Source organism: Ranitomeya imitator, chromosome 5, assembly GCF_032444005.1.
Source record: "Ranitomeya imitator isolate aRanImi1 chromosome 5, aRanImi1.pri, whole genome shotgun sequence".
Lineage (NCBI taxonomy): Eukaryota > Metazoa > Chordata > Amphibia > Anura > Dendrobatidae > Ranitomeya > Ranitomeya imitator.
Genome location: NC_091286.1, coordinates 127589254 through 127613918, shown reverse-complemented (window position 1 = coordinate 127613918; position 24665 = coordinate 127589254). Strand labels below are relative to the sequence as shown.

Genomic DNA, 24665 nt, shown 5'->3' with positions numbered 1-24665 from the left:
GCTCTTAGACAAACACTTTAACCAGAATTTGTTGCCACTTTTCTATTAAAAACAAAGACCAGTTGGATGAAATCTCAATATTACTGGTGGTTTCGGCTTTTGGACTGTTTCAATTTGTCTATTATAAGCAAAAAAAAAATCCTTAAAACGAAAGTAACCCCCTATAAAATGTCAGTGTTGCAACTGTTGTCAGTATATTTTATTTATGAGTCTCCTTGTGAGAATATGTGAACAAAATCAGAAAGATGGCGGCCTTTGGCCTAGTCATCTCCATGTATTACCTATTTAGCGATAGTTAAATATTGTAGTTTATTAAGAAGGCTAATAGTGCCTTAAGTAAAAGCACTCTATAATTAGGACTCAGTCTGCCCTGTCTTAATTTGATCTATATCCAGTAATGATAACAGACATCTCAGGTAAACCTATCTATTATATATGCTGTTCAGTGACATACTGTGATGTATTTATAGCCCGGATTACAGAATGAGGAGGAGGAGGAGGGGGTCAAACGGTTACACAGCTCCTGTCTGCTGAGAAGATTTTCATCCTTAATTTGTTAATCTTGAAACGTAAGTCGCAAGCAAGTTCTAAATGCTAGACAGCAGGAAAATTCTCTCAATTCATGCCATCCTATAGGTAATTTATTATTTTCATCCAGACCCCACATAAAATGTCCATACAGTTTCCACGGCCAGCACCATGGAGGAATAATAATATGACCCTACCACAAAAAGAGAATCCACTGTCAGAGCAAGGGGAGACAATAATAGGCGTATATCTTCTATCTCTAGGTACGTACAGTCAGTATCATGTATAATTATTACACATGATACTTGTTTGTGTATGTTGGGTCCAATAAAGATCAAACGATCTATCTATCTATCTCATATCTATCTATCTATCTATCTATCTATACATCCTATATCTATGTATCAATGTATCTATCTGTCTATCTATCTATCTCATATCTATCTATCTATCTATCTATCTATCTATCTATCTATCTATCTATCTAATCTATCTATCTATCTCATATCTATCTATCTATCTATCTATCTATCTATCTATCTAATATCTATACATCCCATATCTATGTATCAATGTATCTATTGCATATCTATCTCATATCTATCTATCTATCTATCTATCTATCTATCTATCTATCTATCTATCTATCTATCTCATATCTATCTATCTATCTATCTATCTCATATCTATCTACTTTATCTATCTATCTCATATCTATCTATCTGTCTGTCTATACATCCCATATCTATGTATCAATGAATATATCTATCTATCCCATATCGATCTATTTATCTATCCACCTACCTATCCATCCATCCACCTACCTATCTGTCCATCCAACCATCTACTTATCTATCCATCCATCCACCTGTCCATCCATCCATCTATCTATCTATGAATCTATCTATCTATCTATCTATCTATCTATCTATCTATCTATCTATCTATCTATCTATCTATCTATCTTAACCATAGGATTTTGGGAATCCAGTATATACAGCACATGTAATGGTTCTTTTATTGCCATCAGTTTTTGTTTTTTTTCATTTTTAATTTTCTAGTATTTTTCAATGATATTTTGAAGTTAAGGTTGTAAATGATATTACTATTGTAATTTGTTTGATCCGCACTGCCTTATAGTTGTTACATATTTCAATTAATTGGATACAACAATTCACCTTCCAGGATACATCAGAACAACTATGATAAGGTACAAGTAGATCTGTCATTAATATAAGTGGATCTGTCGAGATAACTGAGCATCAACCTCTTCCACTACACTCATGTCCAAAATATGTATCAATGGAAGTACTTATCTCATTACATAAGCTACTTATGTTATCCTGCGATCAAGTACTCCACGGAAACAAACTAAAGTCAGGAATGTCAATTCAGGATTTTTACTAGAAATACTTGTGATGATGATGGATAGATAGATAGATAGATAGATAGATAGATAGATAGATAGACTATACGGATACATTATTGGGCTAATATTTATGGTAGACTCCTGACTTGGCCCTGACAGATGATGTTAAATAGCAACACGCACTCTTATTATCTTCTATTATAGGCCATTGCCACAGTTCTCTGGCAGTGACTTTCTCCGCTCTTCCTATTAAAAGCTCATCTATGCTCAGCTGAACTTAATGAATATGGAGAAGTTGAAAAAAGATAAGTTTTGGCTAAAAGAGCTTTCGACAGCTGTTATCTTCTACGGTGTACGGTCACTTTCAGTGGAAGAGGAGAAGATAGTATAAACTAGATTAATAGAGATATAGAAAGTGAGAGAGAGGGATGAATGTTTTCTTCCCATTAGCCCATTGCCATCCCCTACTGAGTAATGCATTTTATATAACCTGGGGGGAAGGAGAGAAAATAAAAACTTCTCGGACCATGTCCTTGGCTTAGAAAAAATGGTTTCGAGTTGATTCAGGGATTGGACTGATAGACTTAAAGGGCATTTACACTGCACGATTATCGTAAAATGGATAATCGTGCCGTCTACAGGATCATCTGTTGAACCAGTGAAATGTTCATTTATTAGATGAAATGATATTTTGGTTTGCACAAAATATCAAAACCGCATCATCTGATCTGCCAAGAATAATAGCAGTCTATGGGCACAGAATTATTACAGTGTGCCTTCAAAGTTTGGTCTGCCTGCGTCCAGGCTTTTTGCTGATTAGCAAAGAAATGGTGGATTGGTGGTTGGTTACTGCCACCTGTCGACTAATGTTAACCTACCTTAAATGGATGGTGCTATGAAAAAAAATGTTTTCTCAACAATTGAAAAAATGCAAAGTATTAATGTTTTCATGTTTTCCTTTTTTAATTATTATAATTTTGATTTAATTAAGTAAAATATGAAAAATAATTTAAAAAGGTTTGGTATTTCCACTTTTAAACACTAGGGGGAGCAGCTGCTAAAATTTACCATGAAAACCTAGTGTACGACTAGCTCACATTACGACTGCAGTAAATGTGGCGGCGTCTGCTCACATGTGTGTGATGTCATCTCGCTCCTCCCCTTCTGGGCATGTGTAATAGAGGATGAAGTTTAGGATCACATTAAAGGAGCCATTTTGTTGGTGACTGCAAGGTGATACTGATAAGTAGTTTGTCACCGAGGACGGCTGGCAGAGCCGATGCTGTTACTTGGTGCTGCTCACTGTATCATAAGTTGGGGTTAGATATGTGAAGAGTATCACATGAGCGATTAGATACACTTAAAGTAACACACACTGGGATTAATTACAAGGCTAAGTGTAGTTTATCACATCATGGGATTAGATATAGAGCTCAGCGGAGTGTATCACACAGGATGGGATTGGATGTGCAGTATCTAATATGTGAGACCGCTCCATCCACTCCTATAGAATCAGTGGTGTAGTTCATGACTCCGCTCCATCCACTTCAATGGGAGCAGTGGTGTAATGTATGACCTCATTCTGTTCACTTCTATGTGATCGGTGGTGTAATGCGTGACCTTTCTCTATTCACTTCTATGGGAGCAGCAGTGCAATGTGTGAACCTGCTCCATCCACTACATTACTACTCCCATAGAACTGGATGGAGCAATGTCACACATTACACCACTGCTCCCATTAAAGTGGACAGCATGGGATCACACATTACATCAATTCTTCCATAGAAGTGGACAGAGCAGTGTCACACATTACATTGCTGCCACATTAATTGCGCCCCCACCCCCTAAAAAAAACTAACATTCAACAGGGTCACGGAAGAGCATATCTCATAACTTTGAAGCCCTTACAAATAAATTTGTGTCCTATTCAACCCCCTAGTTTCTCCATATAGTCCTCCATATATTCCAGTGAACCCCACATAGTGCTCCACAGTAAAATTGCCTCACATTGAATATAAAAGAATATATAGATATCCTGTAGATTTCTAATTTCTCAAGTCCCTACATATAACTAACCTGCATCCTTTAGTGCCTTTTATGCAGCACTAAAGGGTGTTTAGCTTTGCTTAAGGCCCCTTCACATTAAGCGACGCTGCAGCGATACCGACAACGATCCGGATCGCTGCAGCGTCGCTGTTTGGTTGCTGGAGAGCTGTGACACAGACCGCTCTCCAGCGACCAACGATGCCGGTAACCAGGGTAAACATCGGGTAACTAAGCACAGGGCCGCGCTTAGTAACCCGATGTTTACCCTGGTTACCATCCTAAAAGTAAAAAAACAAACAGTACATACTTACCTACCGCTGTCTGTCCCCGGCGCTGTGCTCTGCACTCCTCCTGTACTGTCTGTGTGAGTACAGCGGCCGGAAAGCAGAGCGGTGATGTCACCGCTCTGCTTTCCGGCTGACCGACGCTCACAGTCAGTGCAGGAGGAGTGCAGAGCACAGCGCCGGGGGACAGACAGCGGTAGGTAAGTATGTAGTGTTTGTTTTTTTACTTTTAGGATGGTAACCAGGGTAAACATCGGGTTACTAAGCGCGGCCCTGCGCTTAGTTACCCGATGTTTACCCTGGTTACCAGTGAAGACATCGCTGGATCGGTGTCACACACGCCGATCCAGCGATGTCCGCGGGAGATCCAGCGACGAAATAAAGTTCTGGACTTTCTTCAGCGACCAACGATCTCCCAGCAGGGGCCTGATCGTTGGTCGCTGTCACACATAACGATTTCATTAACGATATCGTTGCTACGTCACAAAATGCAACGATATCGTTAACAATATCGTTATGTGTGAAGGTACCTTTACACTAATAAATAAGTGAAAGAAAACTATGTGGGATCCCCACTATTTCTGATAACCAGCAAAAGTAAAGCAGACAGCTGTGAGCTGATATTATCAGATTGGGAAGGTCCATGGTTATTGGGCCCTTCCCAGCCTAAAAATACCAGCTTGCCGCCTCCTCAGAAATGGCGCATCGCAGCCCCATATATTGCCCCACAGTATAATGTGCCCCACAGCATAATTGCCCCATATAGTGTCCTACAGTATAATGGTCCCATACAATGCCCCACAATATAATGGCCCCATATAGTGCACCACACTACATGTGCCTCACACAGTGCTCCGCAGTATAATAGTCCTAAATAGAGCCCCACAGTATAATGACCCCCAAAAAGTGCTCCACAGCATAATGGCCCCACAATATAATGATCCCATTTAGAGCATCACATTATAATGGCCCCATATAGTGTTCCACAGAATAATGTGCCCCACAGTATAATGGCTCCATATAGTGCCCTGCAGTATAATGACCCCATATAGTGCCCCACAATATAATGTCCCCATATAGAGCACTACACTGTAATGTGCCTCACACAGTGCTCCTCAGCATAATGGGCCCATACAGTTCCTCACAGTATAATGGTCTAATATAATAATAATAATAATAATAATAATAATAATAATAATAATAATAATATTATTTCTATAGCTCCAACATATTCTGCAGCACTTTACATTTTAGTGGGGACTTGTACAGATAAAAGACATTACAGCATAACAATAATCACATAAATCAACAGATACCAAGAGGAATGAGGGCCTTGCTCGCAAGCTTATAATCTATGAGGAAATAGGGGAGACAAGAGAGGTGGATGGCAACAATTGCTTTCATTGTATTAACCAGCCATAACGTAAGAAATCGGGTGTTCATGTAATGCTGCATGAACCAGTTATCAAAAAAAAAACACAAAAATTGAGCTTAACTTAAGTTGGTACACATGCAGAAGTTAAACGCATGTTCACATTGGCCTCAAAACATTGAAACCTACAAGAGAAAAACTAAGCAAAAACCCTGATGTACCTAAGTAAAAAAGCAAAAGTGCATTTAAATAACATTTTTAGTAATACTGTTTTTTAGATAAAAAAAAATAGCACAAAAGCCAGCCCAACGCGTCAAGGTAGCTCTGATCGGGACAGTCCTACACTGTCTAATATTAAAACTTTACCATGTGTCAATGTTGACCTCAGTGTGAATAAGAGCAGACAAAAGGACTAGGCCCACCAGGGAACACCAGACTGGGGAAGCCTTATATGCAATCTCTAGCTCAGAAACAGGGAGGCCACACCCCAGCTTGCACAGAATGCAACAATACAAAGAAAAAAACACAAAAATTGAGCTTAACTTGAGTTGGTACACATGCAGAATTTAAACGCATGTTCACATTGGCCACAAAACATTAAAACCTACAAGAGAAAAAGTAAGCAAAAACCCTGATGTAATTAAGTAAAAAAGCAAAAGTGCATTTAAATAACACAAAGTTTTTAGTAATACTGTTTTTTTTATAAAAAAAAATAGCACAAAAGCCATCCCACTGTGTCAAGGTAACCCTGATCGGGACAGTCCTACACTGTCTAATATTAAAATCTTACCATGTGTCAATGTTGACCTCAGGTTATCAGCCTGAATATGTAACAGTACAGACACAGAGGGTTATTAAATGCATAAAGCATGTGAGAACATGATACGAGGAACCAGGCTATGGTAAAAATTTTGAATGGGCAAAACAGGAATAGTTAGATTAATGTGTTGAGACGGTAGGCCAGTCTGAAGAAATGCTTAAAACTGTGGGTATTTTGGATTAATCAAATTATCCTGGGTAGTGCATTTCAAAAAATTGGCATAGGACGTAAAAAGTCTTGGAGACGGGAGTGGGAGGTTCTGATTATTGAGATTGTTAACCTCAGGAAATTAGCAGAACAGAGGGCACGGGTAGGGTGGTAGACTGAGATGAGGGAGGAGATCTAGGGTGGTGCTGAACCATGGAGTACTTTGTGGGTGAGGGTAATAAGTTTATACTGAATTCTGGAGAAGATGGTTAACCAGTGTAATGACTGGCTCAAGGTAGAGGCGCTGGTGTAACAGATGGTGACGAATATGATCCTGGCTGCAGCATTCAAGACAGATTGGAGAGGGGAGAGTTTGGTAAGAGGGAGACCGATTAGTAGAGAGTTAGAATAGTCCAGACGGAAATGAATAAGATAAACAGTAAGAGTTTTTGCAGAGTTGTAAATAAGAAAAGGTTGAATTCTAGAAATGTTTTTGAGGTGCAGATGACAAGAGCGAGCCAGTGATCGAATGTGGGGGGTGAATGAAAGATCTGAATCAAGTATGACCCCAAGGCAGCTGGCAGGTTGCTGGGGAGTAATGGTAGAACCATACACGGAAATGGCAATGTCGGGCATAGGTAGGTTAGTAGAGGGAGGAAACACAAGGAGCTCAGTTTTTGGCAGGTTCAGTTTTAGATAGAGGGAGGACATGATGTTGGAGACAGCATTAAGACAATGTCCAGAATAAAGAGAAAAAAATGCAATCGCACAGCTGCTATACGCTAGACCCTTACTGCTCCAGGTGCAGAAAAATGCACTATTAAAGCCTTTTGTCAGAAAACAAACTAAACAAAAAAACCGCTAAAAAGATTATACCTTGGTGCTGCTTAAGAAAAACAGATCCAACATGATACATAAGAAGAGACTGAAAGCGCACTCACCGGTATATGAACAATCAAAGCGGTTTATTCACATGAGATCATGCGGTGCAAGGAGGGCATGTGAATACAAAAGAGGATGACAGCTGTTTCGTGCTAGGTGAGCACTTCAACAGATCCAATCACCTTCAGATCCAATTGGATCTGTTGAAGTGCTCACCTAGCACGAAACAGCTGTCATCCTCTTTTGTATTCACATACCCTCCTTGCACCGCATGATCTCATGTGAATAAACCGCTTTGATTGTTCATATACCGGTGAGTGCGCTTTCAGTCTCTTCTTATGTATCATCAGCATTAAGACAATCACTGGTGTTTTCTAAAATGGCAGGCGTGATGTCAGGAGAAGAGATGTATAATTGGGTGTCAGCATAGAGATGGTGCTGGAAACCAAATTTGCTGATTGTTTGACCAATAGGGGCAGTATACAAAGTGAAGATGAAGGGGCCTAGGACCGAGCCTTGAGGAAACAAAATAGTAAGGGGAAGATGAGAGGAGGAGGAGCCAGCAAAAGCTCAAAAATCACTGAGTGTGGTGGAAAAGCAATAAAACTTAACCTTTATTAATAATAATTAAATAATAATATAACAATCCACCATGCTCGTATGCAGTCTGTCCTATATGACCCCTATATGGGCTTCACAAAGGTCACTATTATATACTTAAAAAATTAGCACTGTATTTACAAATTGATTAATGAACATCCCCTGATATTTTAAGGAGACATCTCCAGGTATACTATCTCATGGGCAATATTAGATAGCTATTCCACTAAACCCTTATCCTGAGGATATACCATATTCTCATTTCTATTTATTAACAGCCAATTTCCAAACAAACTGTCAGTAAACTAAAGTGCTGTTATTACTGCACATTCCCCCAATGAATTGACAATTGTCAGACTGTCAATAAACTAAAGTGCTATTATATTGCCCATATTCTCAAAAGGAGTTGCGATTCTCCATCATACAGTGTCAATCTATTAACGACACAATGGCTCCTATGTCCACTTAAGGCAAAAAAGTAACATCCACTAGCCGAGGTGGATCACTAATACCCTCCGTCTCTAGATATCACATCTCATATGTGCGGCACCCCAGGAGTTCGGGTACCACAGTAGTGCTGTCTTCCTCTCAGGGAGGGTAATGCTATGCCTGGAAACAAGAGGGATCTCTTTAGCAGGTAAATCACACACACAACACCTTCTGAATCCAGGCCAGGAGGGGGAGCTCAAAATCCTGTTTAAGGGCAGCTTCCCTGAATAAAGATCCTGGTTTGGAGGAGGAGTCAAACAGTTGGTCCTGAGAGACCAGTGAGTGCAATTGAGTCTGGAGAGGAGACAGGAAAGGAGCAGAGGAGAGATTTTAGGGCTCAAGGAGGCTGTGAGTGGGCCTCCAAGGAGCCAAAGCACAGGAACCGGGTACCAGGAGCCCGAGGGTAGAGTGGAAGTATAGGACACTGAGCAGAACCAGAGGGCACAGAACTACATTTATACAGCCCAAATTAAGCCTGTGGTACAGCAGCACCCTGGAGCATGGAGTCACCGTGCAGAGACCCCAGAAGGAATGGCTCAAGCTGCCTACCATACAGGTACCTGTCCCAGGGCAGGGGAAAGAACCAGGACCTTGTTAGGACATTACAGACAGCAAGGGACCATAGCAAGCACAAAGTGGAAGGCTCCCAACCTGACTTGCCAAAGGGATTCCACTTGTTTCCAGGCTGCCTGGACTCCTAATGTACCTGTTGCTGGTACCCTGGACTGAGGTCTGTTACATCTTCAGTAAAACAGGTAAAGACTACAACGCAGTGTCCGTTACTTATTTGTCAGCTGATACCATCTGGCCCATTCACCTTAGAACCCACTTCACCTGTGGGAAGCGTTACCATCATTGCTGGGACAATATCCCCCAGAGGACCCCTTTAAAGCAGCATCAGTCCCACTATTGACCGAACACCACAGGTGGCGTCACAACAGACTTTATCACAAATTCCCTTAAAAGACTGTTCCCTTTTTAGAGTGAGTCCCAGGGCCACGGACTGGGTCGCAGCCACTGTGACTTCCCCTTTAAGCGACCGGAACCAGTGCCGAGTACCCCAGTCTCTGGTAGAGTGACTCATAGGCACATATATGAAATAAAATTCACATTCTGCCAAAAATGAAGAGCCATATAGTCAAAGCTCTATCACTCAAATGCAGTAGCTCCCCATCCCTATATTTGTATCGGGACTAGTATGTTCAGAATCTGCCTGAGATGTTAGGCCATAATTTATGCTCAAATCATTCCTTCAGTATCGCCTCAACGTGTTTCACCCTACAACATTTCATTAAGGTACATCAGGAGGCTTAACCCTATTGGCTTTGTGCTTATATATTTACATTGGAGAATATTGTTACCGGCCACGATGAGAGCCGCCAGCAAAAGAAACAGCGAAGGAGCGGTCTGAGAGGTAGGAGGAGAACCAGGAGAGAACGGTGTCCTTGAGGCCAATGGAGTGGAGCATAGTGAGGAGGGGCTGATGATCCACAGTGTTGAATGCTGCAGAGAGATCCAGGAGAATTAGCATGGAGTAGTGACCATTAGATTTAGCTGTTAGTAGATCATTAGAGACTTTAACCCCTTTACCCCCAAGGGTGGTTTGCACGTTATGGACCGGGCCAATTTTTACAATTCTGACCACTGTCCCTTTATGAGGTTATAACTCTGGAACGCTTCAACGGATCCCGCTGATTCTGACATTGTTTTCTCGTGACATATTGTACTTCATGATAGTGGTAAAATTTCTTTGATATTACTTGCATTTATTTGTAAAAAAAACGGAAATATGGCGAAAGTTTTGAAAATTTCGCAATTTTCCAAATTTGAATTTTTATGCAATTAAATCACAGAGATATGTCACACAAAATACTTAATAAGAAACATTTCCCACATGTCTACTTTACATCAGCACAATTTTGGAACCAAAATTTTTTTTTTGTTAGGGAGTTATAAGGGTTAAAAGTTGACCAGCAATTTCTCATTTTTACAACACCATTTTATTTTAGGGACCACATCTCATTTGAAGTCATTTTGAGGGGTCTATATGATAGAAAATACCCAAGTGTGACACCATTCTAAAAACTGCACCCCTCAAGGTTCTCAAAACCACATTCAAGAAGTTTATTAACCCTTCAGGTGTTTCACAGGAATTTTTGGAATGTTTAAATAAAAATTAAGATTTAACTTTTTTTCACAAACAATTTACTTCAGCTCCAATTTGTTTTATTTTACCAAGGGTTACAGGAGAAAATGGACCCCAAACCTTGTTGTACAATTTGTCCTGAGTACGTCTATACCCCATATGTGGGAGTAAACCACTGTTTGGGCGCATGGGAGAGCTCGGAAGGGAAGGAGCGCCGTTTGACTTTTCAATGCAAAATTGACAGGAATTGAGATGGGACGCCATGTTGCATTTGAAGGGCCACTGATGTGCCTAAACATTGAAACCCCCCACAAGTGACACCATTTTGGAAAGTAGACTCCCTAAGGAACTTATCTAGAGGTGTGGTGAGCACTTTGACCCACCAAGGGCTTCACAGAAGTTTATAATGCAGAACCGTAAAAATAAAAAATCATATTTTTTTTCACAAAAATTAGTATTAGTTTTTCGCCCCCAATTTTTTATTTTCCCAACGGTAAGAAAATTAATTGGAACCAAAAAGTTGTTGTACAATTTGTCCTGAGTATGCTGATACCCCATATGTGGGAGTAAACCACTGTTTGGGCACATGGGAGAGCTCGGAAGGGAAGGAGCGCCGTTTGACTTTTCAATGCAAAATTCACAGGAATTGAGATGAGACGCCATGTTGCGTTTGGAGAGCCACTGATGTGCCTAAACATTGAAACCCCCCACAAGTGACACCATTTTGGAAAGTAGACCCCCTAAGGAACTTATCTAGATGTGTGGTGAGCACTTTGACCCACCAAGAGCTTCACAGAAGTTTATAATGCAGAGCCGTAAAAATAAAACAAAATTTTTTTCCCACAAAAATTATTTTTTAGCCCCCAGTTTTGTATTTTCCCAATGGTAACAGGAGAAATTGGACCCCAAAAGTTGTTGTGCAATTTGTCCTGAGTGCGCTGATACCCCATATGTGGGGGGGAACCACCGTTGGGCGCATGGGAGGGCTCAGAAGGGAAGGAGCGCCTTTTGGAATGCAGACTTAGATGGAATGGTCTGCAGGCGTCACATTGCGTTTGCAGAGCCCCTAATGTACCTAAACAGTAGAAACCCCCCACAAGTGACCCCATATTGGAAACTAGACCCCCCATGAACTTATCTAGATGTGTTGTGAGAACTTTGAGCCCCCAAGTGTTTCACTACAGTTTATAACGCAGAGCCGTGAAAATAAAAAAATCTTTTTTTTCCCACAAAAATTATTTTTTAGCCCCCAGTTTTGTATTTTCCCAAGGGTAACAGGAGAAATTGGACCCCAAAAGTTGTTGTCCAATTTGTCCTGAGTACGCTGATACCCCATATGTTGGGGTAAACTCCTGTTTGGGCACACGGGAGAAGGGAAGGAGCACTGTTTTACTTTTTCAACGCAGAATTGGCTGGAATTGAGATCGGACGCCATGTCGTGTTTGGAGAGCCCCTGATGTGTCTAAACAGTGGAAACCCCCCAATTATAACTGAAACCCTAATCCAAACATACCCCTAACCCTAATTCCAACGGTAACCCTAACCACACCTCTAACCCAGACACACCCCTAACCCTAATCTCAACCCTATTCCCAACCGCAAATGTGATCCAAACCCTAAACCTAACTTTAGCCCCAACCCTAACTGTAGCCTTAATCCTAACTGTAGCCTTAACCCTAGCCCTAACTCTAGCCCTAACCATAACCCTAGCCCTAACCCTAGCCCTAACCCTAGCCCTAACCCTAACCCTAGCCCTAACCCTAACCCTAACCCTAGCCCTAATCCTAGCCCTAACCCTAGCCCTAACCCTAGCCCTAACCCTAGCCCTAACCCTAGCCCTAGCCCTAACCCTAACCCTAACACTAACCCTAACCCTAGCCCTAGCCCTAACCCTAGCCCTAACCCTAGCCCTAACCCTAATGGGAAAATGGAAATAAATACATTTTTTTAATTTTTTTATTTTTCCCTAACTAAGGGGGTGATGAAGGGGGGTTTGATTTACTTTTATAGCGTGTTATTTAGCGGATTTTTATGATTGGCAGCCGTCACACACTGAAAGACGCTTTTTATTGCAAAAAATATTTTTTGCGTTACCACATTTTGAGAGCTATAATTTTTCCATATTTTGGTCCACAGAGTCATGTGAGGTCTTGTTTTTTGCGGGACGAGTTGACGTTTTTATTGGTAACATTTTTGGGCACGTGACTTTTTTTATCGCTTTTTATTCCGATTTTTGTGAGGCAGAATTACCAAAAACCAGCTATTCATGAATTTCTTTTGGGGGAGGTGTTTATACCGTTCCGTGTTTGGTAAAATTGATAAAGCAGTTTTATTCTTCGGGTCAGTACGATTAGAGCGACACCTCATTTATATAATTTTTTTTATGTTTTGGCGCTTTTATATGATAAAAACTATTTTACAGAAAAAATAATTATTTTTGCATCGCTTGATTCTGAGGACTATAACTTTTTTATTTTTTTGCTGATGTTGCTGTTTGGCAGCTCGTTTTTTGCGGGATAAGATGACGCTTTCAGCGGTACCATGGTTATTTATATCCGTCTTTTTGATCGCGTGTTATTCCACTTTTTGTTCGGCGGTATGATAATAAAGCGTTGTTTTTTGTCTCGTTTTTTTTTTTTTTTCTTATGGTGTTTACTGAAGGGGTTAACTAGTGGGACAGTTTTATAGGTTGGGTCGTTACGGACGCGGCGATACTAAATATGTGTACTTTTACTGTTTTCTTTTTTTTATTTAGATAAAGAAATATATTTATGGGAATAATATATATATTTTTTTTTCATTATTTAGGATTTTTTTTTTTTACACACTTGTAAAAATTTTTTTTTACTTTTTTACTTTGTCCCAGGGGGGGACAATACAGATCGGTGATCTGCCAGTTTGCACAGCACTCTGACAGATCACCGATCTGTCAAAGAGCGCTGCAGCGTTACCAAGTGCCTGCTCTGAGCAGGCACTTGGTAAGCCACCTCCCTCCCTGCAGGACCCGGATCCGCGGCCATCTTGGATCCGGGACTTGCTGCAGGGAGGAAGGTAGGAGACCCCCGGAGCAACGCGATCACATCGCGTTGCTGCGGGGGTCTCAGGGAAGCCCGCAGTGAGCCCCCTCCCTGCGCGATGCTTCCCTGTACCGCCAGCACATCACGATCATGTTTGATCGTGGTGTTCCGGGGGTTAATGTGCCAGGGGCGGTCCGTGACCGCTCCTGGCACATAGTGCCGGATGTCAGCTGCGATAGGCGATAGGCAGCTGACACCTGGCCGCGATCGCCTATGACATACTATTCCGTCCTTGGGAAGTAGGGCCCACCCCACATGAACGGAATAGTACGTCTAATGGCAGAAAGGGGTTAATGAGGGAAGTTTCAGTAGATTGTAAAGAGTGGAAACCGTATTGAAGAGGGTCGAGAAGAGAGTTATCTGAGAGATATCAGATAATATGGGAGTGGACCAGGCGTTCGAGGAGTTTAGAGCTGAAGGGAAGATTAGAGACAGGTCTATAGTTAGCAGCACAGTTTTGGTCGAGGGATGGTTTTTTAAGTAATGGATGTATGATGGCATGCTTAAATGAGGAGGGAAAGATACCAGAAGAGAGAGAGGTTGAATATTTGTGTTAGGTGAGTGGTGACAGCAGGGGAAAGGGACTGGAGGACATGTACAGGAATAGGGTCACTGGTGCAAGTAGTTGGGCGAGAAGATACAAGAAGCCTGATCACTTCTTCTTCTGTGACTAGTTCAAAATCAGAGAATGAGCTAGATGCAGTGCAGTGCATGAGCTCATATAGTGTCCCACAGTATAATGGCCTCATATAGTACCCCACAGTATTTTTTGCCCTACAGTGTAATGGCCTCATATAGTGCCCCACAGTATAATGGCCCCAGATAGTGACACACACTATAATGGCCCCATATAGTGGCCCACAGTATAATGGCCGCATATAGCACCCCAATGTGCCCAATATAGTGCATCCTGGTTTATGTCTCTCCATACTGGTATATGTCTCTCCATCCTGGTATATGTTCCTCCATCCTGGTATATGTCTCTCCATCGTTGTATATGTTCCTCCATCATGGCATATGTTCCTCCATTCTGGTATATTTTCCTCCTTGCTTACATGTGTTTCCCATCCTGATATATGTCTCTCATCTTGGTATATTTCCCCCATCCTGGTGTATACTCCCCATCCAGGTGCAGGTCTTTCCATCCTGGTATATGTCCCCCATCCTTGTATATGTTCCCAATCCTGGTATATGTTCCTCTATTCTGGTATATGTTCCTCATTTTGGTATATGTTCCCCATCCTGTTATTAGTTCCCCGTCCTGGTATAAGTTCCCCTTCCAGATATATGTCCTTCATCTTGGTGTATGTCCCTTATACTGGTATATGTCCCCATCCTTGTATATGTTCCCCATTCTGGGATATATCCCTCCATCCAGATATATGTTCCTCATGTCGAAATATGTACCCCATCCTGGTATATGTTCCCCATCCTGGTATATGTCCCTTATTTTTGTAATGGTCCCCATCCTGGTTTATGTCCCCTATCCTGGTATATGTCCCCCAAATATTCAATGCATAAAAAAAAACAATAAACGCTTCTACTCACCTTCACTCCACTTCCACGCAGCGTGGCATCCTATTCAGTTTGTTCAGAGAGCAGCAGTGTGTTTGTGGCACTACTGTCACAATTTTATTCTACTCTTGTCCTGCTCATCATTGAATTTCTTCAGTTCTAGTAATAGTAGTTTAATAATGAATACTGTGTATACAATGTCCTTATATTCAACTATGCACAGAGCAGGGAATGTTCGATATATTTTGCCCACACCTGACTAAATTTCATGTTATTATAATTAATATTATAAGCTTCTGAACTAAGAGAGACAATTTTGATGACTCTTTTTTTTAATGCTGGTCTCAGTCAGGAATTGATAGTCCCTTAATATGATCGGGAGTGAAACATATATGTTATTTAGATTATTGCTTCATTACAATAGTGCCTGATAACATGGGTTTTAATTAAATGTAAACCATTGCTTTGGATACTTTCAAGTGTATATTTAGAATTACCAAGATGTTAAGTAAAAACATAACATGTAAGCAAACAATCATTAAGCTATACTACATCTTTATTAATTCTTCCACTTTAATCATGTGAAAGACATGATATACATACAGTATATGATAAGGATTAAAGGCATGGTTATACATTTACATTTTCACACAAATTTTGGTACAGATTCTGCTTTGAAATCCGGATTTTTAAATTATTTCTATAAATAATTTAAAAAAACGGCATAGGGAACCCTCTATTCCTGATAACCAGCCTTGCTAACTCTGAAAGCTAAGGGTAGCAGACCGCAGCTGTCACTTTTGCCTGGCTGGTTATCAAAAATACAGGGGAACCCACTCCAGTTTTTTTTATTATTTATTTAGAGCGCAGGCGCCAGCTGATAAATACTCCCATCAACCGACACTTGCTCTTGTTGTTATTAGCGGCAACAGGCGTAGGCTGATGGGAGTAGTTGTCCCATCAGTTGAAGCCAGTGACCGGAGACAAACTTTTTACATCCGATCACAGCTGCGAGCTCAAGCTGTCATTTGACCACATGGGAACAGCGGCTGTCTGACCGGCGGAAATGATTTTACTGCCAATCAGAGGCATTGTTTGCTGCGCTGCCATGCACAGTGTTCAGGCCCCCCATTCAAATGAGTGGGGTCTGGGTTCGAGTTTGGGTACTGATCTAGTACTCAAACCAAAGTTTTTTTAACTGTTCGTCTGAACCTGCCGGACTTGAACATTCAGGGGTTCATCCATCATTAGTTGCAGACAAGTGGCAGAGATTGTAGCCCCAGTTTTAATGTTACTTTTTGCTTAAATATATTACATTATGAGTGCATACTTTGTCATGTTTTCCCAGTTAGATTTTTGCATTATTTTACTGTTACTGATACATTGTAAAAGGCTGAAAGGTAAGTACAGTACATGTATAATGTAGGTTTACAATAGTCCACAGCTACTATTTCATCTGCTCATTCATCATCTTCACTAAAACTCTAACTATCACCATTAACTAATACTATTAATTATGAAATATTATTCATTATTAACAAATCATACATTTCATTTTCAGGATGGATGTCATGGTTTGGAAACAGTATTGTCATTTTTATATTGTACAAGCAGAGGAACAGTTTGCTGCCCACAGATTACCTGACTTTTAACCTGGCAGTTTCAGATGCCAGTGTCTCTGTGTTTGGCTACTCCCGAGGCATCATAGAGATCTTTAATGTTTTTAGAGATGATGGCTTTCTAATTACCTCAATATGGACCTGCCAGGTAAGAACAGAAAGCATGGACCTAGCTGTCAATGTATGTTTGTGAAGTGTTGAGGTCTCCTATCCTATTTATTTTACAGTAATTTGGGGATCAGGTGTCAAAAAGTTTTATATAAGGAAACTGTAATGTCAACAAACTTCACATAAATCAATAGTACGTGTGAATATAAGAAACTTTGTAATATATCTTACCAGAGAAATCTGCTTCATTCCATACTTACCAGCTACTTTTTTACCTTGCCTATGCCTCCTGAACTTTTCATAAATTCTGATAAAAATAGCACAACTCCGTCTTGTATTGTTATTTCACTGTGGTATCATGTACTTAGCCCATTATACTCTACTAGATGGTGGCCCAATTCTAACGCATCGGGTATTCTAAAATATGTATGTCCACGTAGTATATTGGCCAGCCACGTAGTATATTGCCCAGTCACGTAGTATATTGGCCAGCCACGTAGTATATTGCCCAGTTACGTAGCATATTGCCCAGTCATATAGTATATTGCCCAGCCACGTAGTATATTGCCCAGTCACGTAGTATATTGCCCAGTCATATAGTATATTGCCCAGCCACGTAGTATATTACCCAGTCACGTAGTATATTGCCCAGTCACGTAGTATATTGCCCAGTTACGTAGTATATTGCCCAGTCATATAGTATATTGCCCAGCCACGTAGTATATTGCACAGCCACGTAGTATATTGCCCAGTCATGTAGTATATTGCCCAGTCACGTAGTATATTGCCCAGTCACATAGTATATTGTCCAGTCACGTAGTATATTGCCCAGTCACGTAGTATATTGTCCAGCGAAGTAGTATACAGCACAGAGCCACGTAGTATATTGCCCAGTGATCTAGTATATTGCCCAGTCACGTAGTATATTGCCCAGCCACGTAGTATATTGCCCAGTCACGTAGTATATTGCCCAGTCACGTAGTATATTGTCCAGTCACGTAGGTATATAACACTGCCCACGCAGTATTTAGCAGTGTGTGCACCATATCCCTGTTAAAAAAAATAATTAAAATAAAAAATAGTTATATACTCACCCCTGGGATCCAGCGAAGCTGTGTGATGCGGCCGCCATCTTCCGTTCCCAAGATGCATTGCAAAATTACCCAGATGACTTAGCGGTCTCGCGAGACCGCTAAGTCTTCTGGGTAAGTTCGCAATGCATCTTTGGGAACGGAAGATGGCGGCCGGTGCAAGCACATCTTCCGATGACGGAAGGTGAGAATAGCAGGTTTTTTGTTTTTTTATTATTTTTAACATTACATCTTTTTACTATTGATGCTGCACAGGCAGCATCAATAGTAAAAACTTGGTCACACAGGGTTAATAGCAGCGGATACGGAGTGCGTTACCCATGGCATAACGCGGTCCATTACCGCTGGCATTAACCCTGTGTGAGCGGTGACTGGAGTGGATTTTGGAGCGGGCATTGACTGTGGGGAGTATGGAGCGGGCGTCGGGGACACTGACTGCGGGGAGTATGGAGCAGAGCGCTGGGACACTGACTGTGGGGACTATGGAGCGGGGAGTATGGAGCGGAGTGCCGGGGACACTGACTGCAGGGAGTATGGAGCGGGCACGGGGACACTGACTGTGGGGAGCATGGAGCGGGGAGTATGGAGCGGAGCGCCGGGGACACTGACTGCACGGAGTATGGAGTGGGCACGGGGACACTGACTGTGGGGAGTATGGAGCGGGTGCCGGGGACACTGACTGCGGGGAGCATGGAGCGGGGAGTATGGAGCGGGCGCCGGGGACACTGACTACGGGGAGTATGGAGCGGGCGGCGGTCACTGTGATTGTAGGGGAGGGACTAATTGGACTGTGCCCGTCGCTGATTGGTCGCGGCAGCCATGACAGGCAGCTGCCGAGACCAATCAGCGACGCGGGATTTCCATTACGGAAGTTGAGGACAGAAAGACGGAAGTACCCCTTAGACAATTATATAAATAGATGGAGAAGAAAGACAAGAGGAGGTGTGAGGAGCAGAGTGATGAAGCAAGCAGAGTAAGACACAGGAAAATTGTGCTGAGCTTTCTAACAGGTACTTTACCTCATATCAGAGCTTGATTTTCATCAACACAGCTACAAATAAAAGGTATTTTACACTTCTATTTCACCCTCTTTCATATGTACCACACTATATTCAGGGGAATAGATCAGTGGCCCAAAGCCCCGAGTACTTGTTTTTACATATGATCCCAGTTCCTGCCACTTAAAATAAAATCTATGCATATTTGATTATCATGTACCAGACCTAAATATTATCCACTGTACAGTATATACTACAACACACTATATAAAGACAAATATTGCCAAAATTATCACTATGCAAAGCACAGATAATATCGCCACATGATGACCAACACAATTACCACTATACAGTGAAGAAAAAATATTACCATACCCCGCAGAACAATATACATGCTGTTCAATGACCAATTTTACCACCATACATCTATCACGATATAATGACTGAATTGCACCACCAATCTACTATATATACAGGTGCATCTCAAAACATTAGAATATCATCAAAAAGTTAATTTATTTCAGTTCTTCAATACAAAAAATGAAACTCATATTATATACAGTCATTACAAACAGAGTGATCTATTTCAAGTGTTTTTTTCTGTTAATGATGATTATGGCTTACAACCAATGCAAACCCAAAAGTCATTATCTCAGTAAATTAGAATACTTTATAACACCAGCTTTAAAAAATGATTTTAACATAGGAAATGTCAGCCTACTGAAATGAACTGTATATTCAGTAAATGGACTCAATACTTGGTCGGGGCTCCTTTTGGCATCAATTACTGCATCAATATGGTGTGGCATGGAGGCGATAAATCTGTGGCACTGCTGAGGTATTATGGAAGCCCATGTTGCTTTTGATAGTAGCCTTCAGCTCGTCTGCATTGTTGGGTCTGGTGTCTCTCATCTTCCTGTTGACAATACCTCATAGATTCTCTATGGGGTTAAGGTCTGACGAATTTGCTGGCCAATCAAGCACAGCGATACTGTTGTTTGTAAACCAGGTATTGGTACTTTTGGCAGTGTGGACAGGTGCCAAGTCCTGCTGGAGAATGAAATTTCCATCTCCAAAAAAGCTTGTCTGCAGAGGGAAGCATTAAAGTGCTCTAAAATTTCCTGGTAGACGGCTGCGCTGACTTTGGTCTTGATAAAACACAGTGTACCTATGCCAGCAGATGACATAGCTCCCCAAACTATCACTGATTGTGGAAACTTCACACTAGACCTCAAGCAGCTTGGATTGTGTGCCTCTCCACTCTTCTTGCAGACTCCTGGACCTTGATTTCCAAGGTCTAGTGTGAAGTATCCACAATCAATGATGGTTTCAGGAGCCATTTCATCTGCTGGTGTAGGTCCACTGTGTTTTATCAAGACCAAAGTCAGTGCAGCCGTCTACCAGGAAATTTTAGAGCACTTCATGCTTCCCTCTGCCAACAAGCTTTTTGGAGATGGAAATTTCATTTTTCAGCAGAACCGTCCACACTGCCATATGTACCAATACCTAGTTTAAAAACAGCAGTATCACTGTGCTTGATTGACCAGCAAACTTGTCTAACCTTAACCCCATAGATAATTTATGGGGTATTGTCAAGAGGAAGATGAGAGACACCAGACCCAACAATGGAGATAAGCTGAAGGCTGCTATGAAAGCAACCTTGGCTTCCATAACACCACAGCAGTGCCACAGGCTGATCTCCTCCATGCCACGCTGTATTGATGCAGTTATTGATGCAAAAGGAGCCCCGTCCAAGTACTGAGTGCATTTACTGAACATACATTTCAGTAGGCGAACATGTTGGATTTTAAAATAATTTTTTCAAGCTGGTGTTATAAAGTATTCTATTTTACTGAGATAATGACTTTTGGGTTTTCATTGGCTGTAAGCCATATTATTAACAGAAACAAACACTTGAAATACATCACTCTATTTGTAATTATTCTAATATATGCGATTCACTTTTTGAATTGAAGAACTGATATAAATTAACTTTTTGATAATATTCTAATTTTGTGAGATGCACCTGTATATACAGTATATATATATATATATATATATATATATATATATAAATAACATTACATTAAAAAGATATTAAGAGAATATTAAAAATATATTATCTGCATACGGTGACCAGATAGTGATTACTAGTGTTGAGCATTCCGATACCGCAAGTATCGGGTATCGGCCGATACTTGCGGTATCGGAATTCCGATACCGAGATCCGATACTTTTGTGGTATCGGGTATCGGTATCGGATCAATAGGGATGTGTAAAATAAAGAATTAAAATAAAAAATATTGATATGCTCACCTCTCCGGCGGCCCCTGGACATCACGCTGCTAACTGGCCGGCTTCTTTGTTTAAAATGAGCGCCTTCAGGACCTGCGAATGACGTCGCGGCTTCTGATTGGTCGCGTGCCGCCCATGTGACCGGCACGCGACCAATCAGAAGCCGCGACGTCATTCTCATTCACAAAACTCCTAATTCTAGGAATTAAGGACCTGCGAATGACGTCGCGGCTTCTGATTGGTCGCGTGCCGGTCACATGGGTGGCATGCGACCAATCAGAAGCCGCGACGTCATTCGCAGGTCCTAAAGGCGCTCATTTTAAACAAAGAAGCCGGCCGGTTACCAGTGTGATGTCCAGGGGCCGCCGGAGAGGTGAGCATATCAATATTTTTTATTTTAATTCTTTATTTTACACATCCCTATGGATCCCAGGGCCTGAAGGAGAGTTTCCTCTCCTTCAGACCCTGGGAACCATGAGAATACCTTCCGATACTTGATGTCCCATTGACTTGTATTGGTATCGGATATCGGTATCGGCGATATCCGATATTTTTCGGGTATCGGCCGATACTATCCGATACCGATACTTTCAAGTATCGGACGGTATCGCTCAACACTAGTGATTCCAGCTCAGTTATATACAGTATTCGTCACCTACAGGTGACATTCGTTCTGGTGAGGGTCGTTCACTTTTATAACCTTTCCAAACTGTTCTATCTGAATCATTACTATTATTAGCGCTTTTCCCTAAACTTGCTACATATACAGTGCACGTGAAAAAACACAAAAATTGAGCTTGGATTAAGTTGGTATACATGCAGCACATAAACACATGTTCATAAACGCATGAGCAAAAACCCTGCTGTTACAAAATAAGTAAAAAGCAAAAAAAGTGCATTTAAATAACTCAGGGTTCTTAGTTATTCTGTTTTTGATCACAAATAGCATAAAAAAGCATACAGTGCACAGTAGAGTTGAGCGACCTTGACCTTTTTAGAGTCGAGCCGGGTTTCGCGAAACCCGACTATCTCAAAAGTCTGGTCGAGTGAAATCAGCCGATTATGACGTAAAGTCGGGATCGACCGAAACACGAAACCCAATGCAAGTCAATGGGGCAGCATAGTCGGCAGTGAGTGGGGGCCAGGAAAACACCTAGAGTGCCCATTTTAATGTCAAAACCATCCATTCTTCTTAATGAAGCTTGTCAAGCGTAATTTACCTTATAATAATTGGAAGGCATTTGAAATTGGGGTTCATTTGGCTAAAGTTGTGGTGGGTAGGGCTGGTTCAAGTAATTAGTGGGCCCAGGAAATCTGGACCACGTCACGGCAGTGGAGCAGGGAGAGGTAAGTATTTCAACTTTGCAAGTGCTGTGAACCTGAGCAAGCAGGGGGGGCCCACTCGTTGGCATTGGCACTGGCACAGGGCCCCTCAAAGTACAGCGGTGTGTTTGCACGGCGGGGGCGCCTCCCACCGGCAGCAACACTTTTGCGTACTATGAGAGGCCCTGTGCCAGTGACGTCGCCAACTAGTATTCCTCCCCCCACCTGATGAAGGAACCTCCACTTTCATCTGCACCTTCCTCTTTGTCCCCGTGTAAGGTGGTATGGTATGCGGGAAGAGCAACCTGACTTTCAGCAGGGTCACAATGTTGTTGTGTAGCGTGCACGGGGAATGTTGCGTTATGGGTCAATGGACCAGCAGACTCATCTATCACTGGCTGGGCAATGGGCAGGATGAGGAGGAAACACAGATATAGGCCCAAGGAATAAAGTTGGCTAAATGCAGTTCAAAATTGGTAACACAGGAATAACCAGGGGGCATTGCAGTGGAGGACAACTGGAATGAAAGGCTGACACAGAGAGTAGGCCCAAATCAGTAAGTAGTCGAAATGCAGTTCAAAATTGGCAACCGTAGTAAACAGGTGGCACAGCTTTGTTCAGTGGAGGAGAACAGCAAGGAGTGGCAGACACCGATAGTAGGCCCCAACCCAACTAGTAGGCCAAATGCAGTCTAACATTAACAACTACTTAACGAGCGCCTGAAAACAGAATTTCAGGACAGGAAACCAGGAGAACAGCAAGGAGTGGCAGACACCGATAGTAGGCCCCAAACCAACTAGTACGCCAAATGCAGTTGTTCCGTTTAACCACAATTTAATGAGAGCCTGAAGATAGAAGTTCAGGAAAGGCAACCTGGAGAACACCTTGGAGTGGAACACACCATCTCTCTACACCCCATACCCAATTTGTAGGCCTAATGCAGCGTAGTTTCCAACAACTACTAAACGAGAGCATGATGATCGAAGCATTGGCGAGGAAACCTGGGGAACACCTTGGAGTGGAACACACCATCTCTCTACACCCCATACCCAATTTGTAGGCCTAATGCAGCGTAGTTTCCAACAACTACTAAACGAGAGCCGGAAGATCGAAGCTCAGGAAAGGCAACCTGGAGAACACCTTGGAGTGGAACACACCATCTCTCTACACCCCATACCCAATTTGTAGGCCTAATGCAGCGTAGTTTCCAACAACTACTAAACGAGAGCATGATGATCGAAGCATTGGCGAGGAAACCTGGGGAACACCTTGGAGTGGAAAACACCATCTCTCTACACCCCATACCCAATTTGTAGGCCTAATGCAGCGTAGTTTCCAACAACTACTAAACGAGAGCCAGAAGATCGAAGCTCAGGAAAGGCAACCTGGAGAACACCTTGGAGTGGAACACACCATCTCTCTACACCCCATACCCAATTTGTAGGCCTAATGCAGCGTAGTTTCCAACAACTACTAAACGAGAGCATGATGATCGAAGCATTGGCGAGGAAACCTGGGGAACACTTTGGAGTGGAACACACCATCTCTCTACACCCCATACCCAATTTGTAGGCCTAATGCAGCGTAGTTTCCAACAACTACTAAACGAGAGCCGGAAGATCGAAGCTCAGGAAAGGCAACCTGGGGAACACCTTGGAGTGGAACACACCATCTCTCTACACCCCATACCCAATTTGTAGGCCTAATGCAGTTTAGTTTCCAAGAACTACTAAACGAGAGCCGGAAGATCGAAGCTCAGGAAAGGCAACCTGGAGAACACCTTGGAGTGGAACACACCATCTCTCTACACCCCATACCCAATTTGTAGGCCTAATGCAGTGTAGTTTCCAAGAACTACTAAACGAGAGCCGGAAGAACGAAGCTCAGGAAAGGCAACCTGGAGAACACCTTGGAGTGGAACACACCATCTCTCTACACCCCATACACAATTTGTAG

The 24665-nt window shown here is 42.0% G+C and overlaps 1 protein-coding gene across 2 annotated transcripts in view; it reads left to right on the top strand.

Annotated features, from left to right (window-relative positions):
* The first annotated feature begins 509 nt into the window (after positions 1 to 509).
* The window catches only part of LOC138680572 (visual pigment-like receptor peropsin), a 98504-nt gene continuing 74348 nt past the window's right edge, over positions 510 to 24665 (top strand). Inside the window, exons 1-3 of one of the 2 annotated variants that reach the window (XM_069767921.1) lie at positions 510 to 569; positions 659 to 791; positions 16837 to 17042. In XM_069767921.1, coding sequence (XP_069624022.1) covers positions 671 to 791; positions 16837 to 17042 — 327 coding nt within the window. In that variant the 5' untranslated portion in view covers positions 510 to 569; positions 659 to 670. The other variant, XM_069767923.1, reaches the window with a different exon arrangement.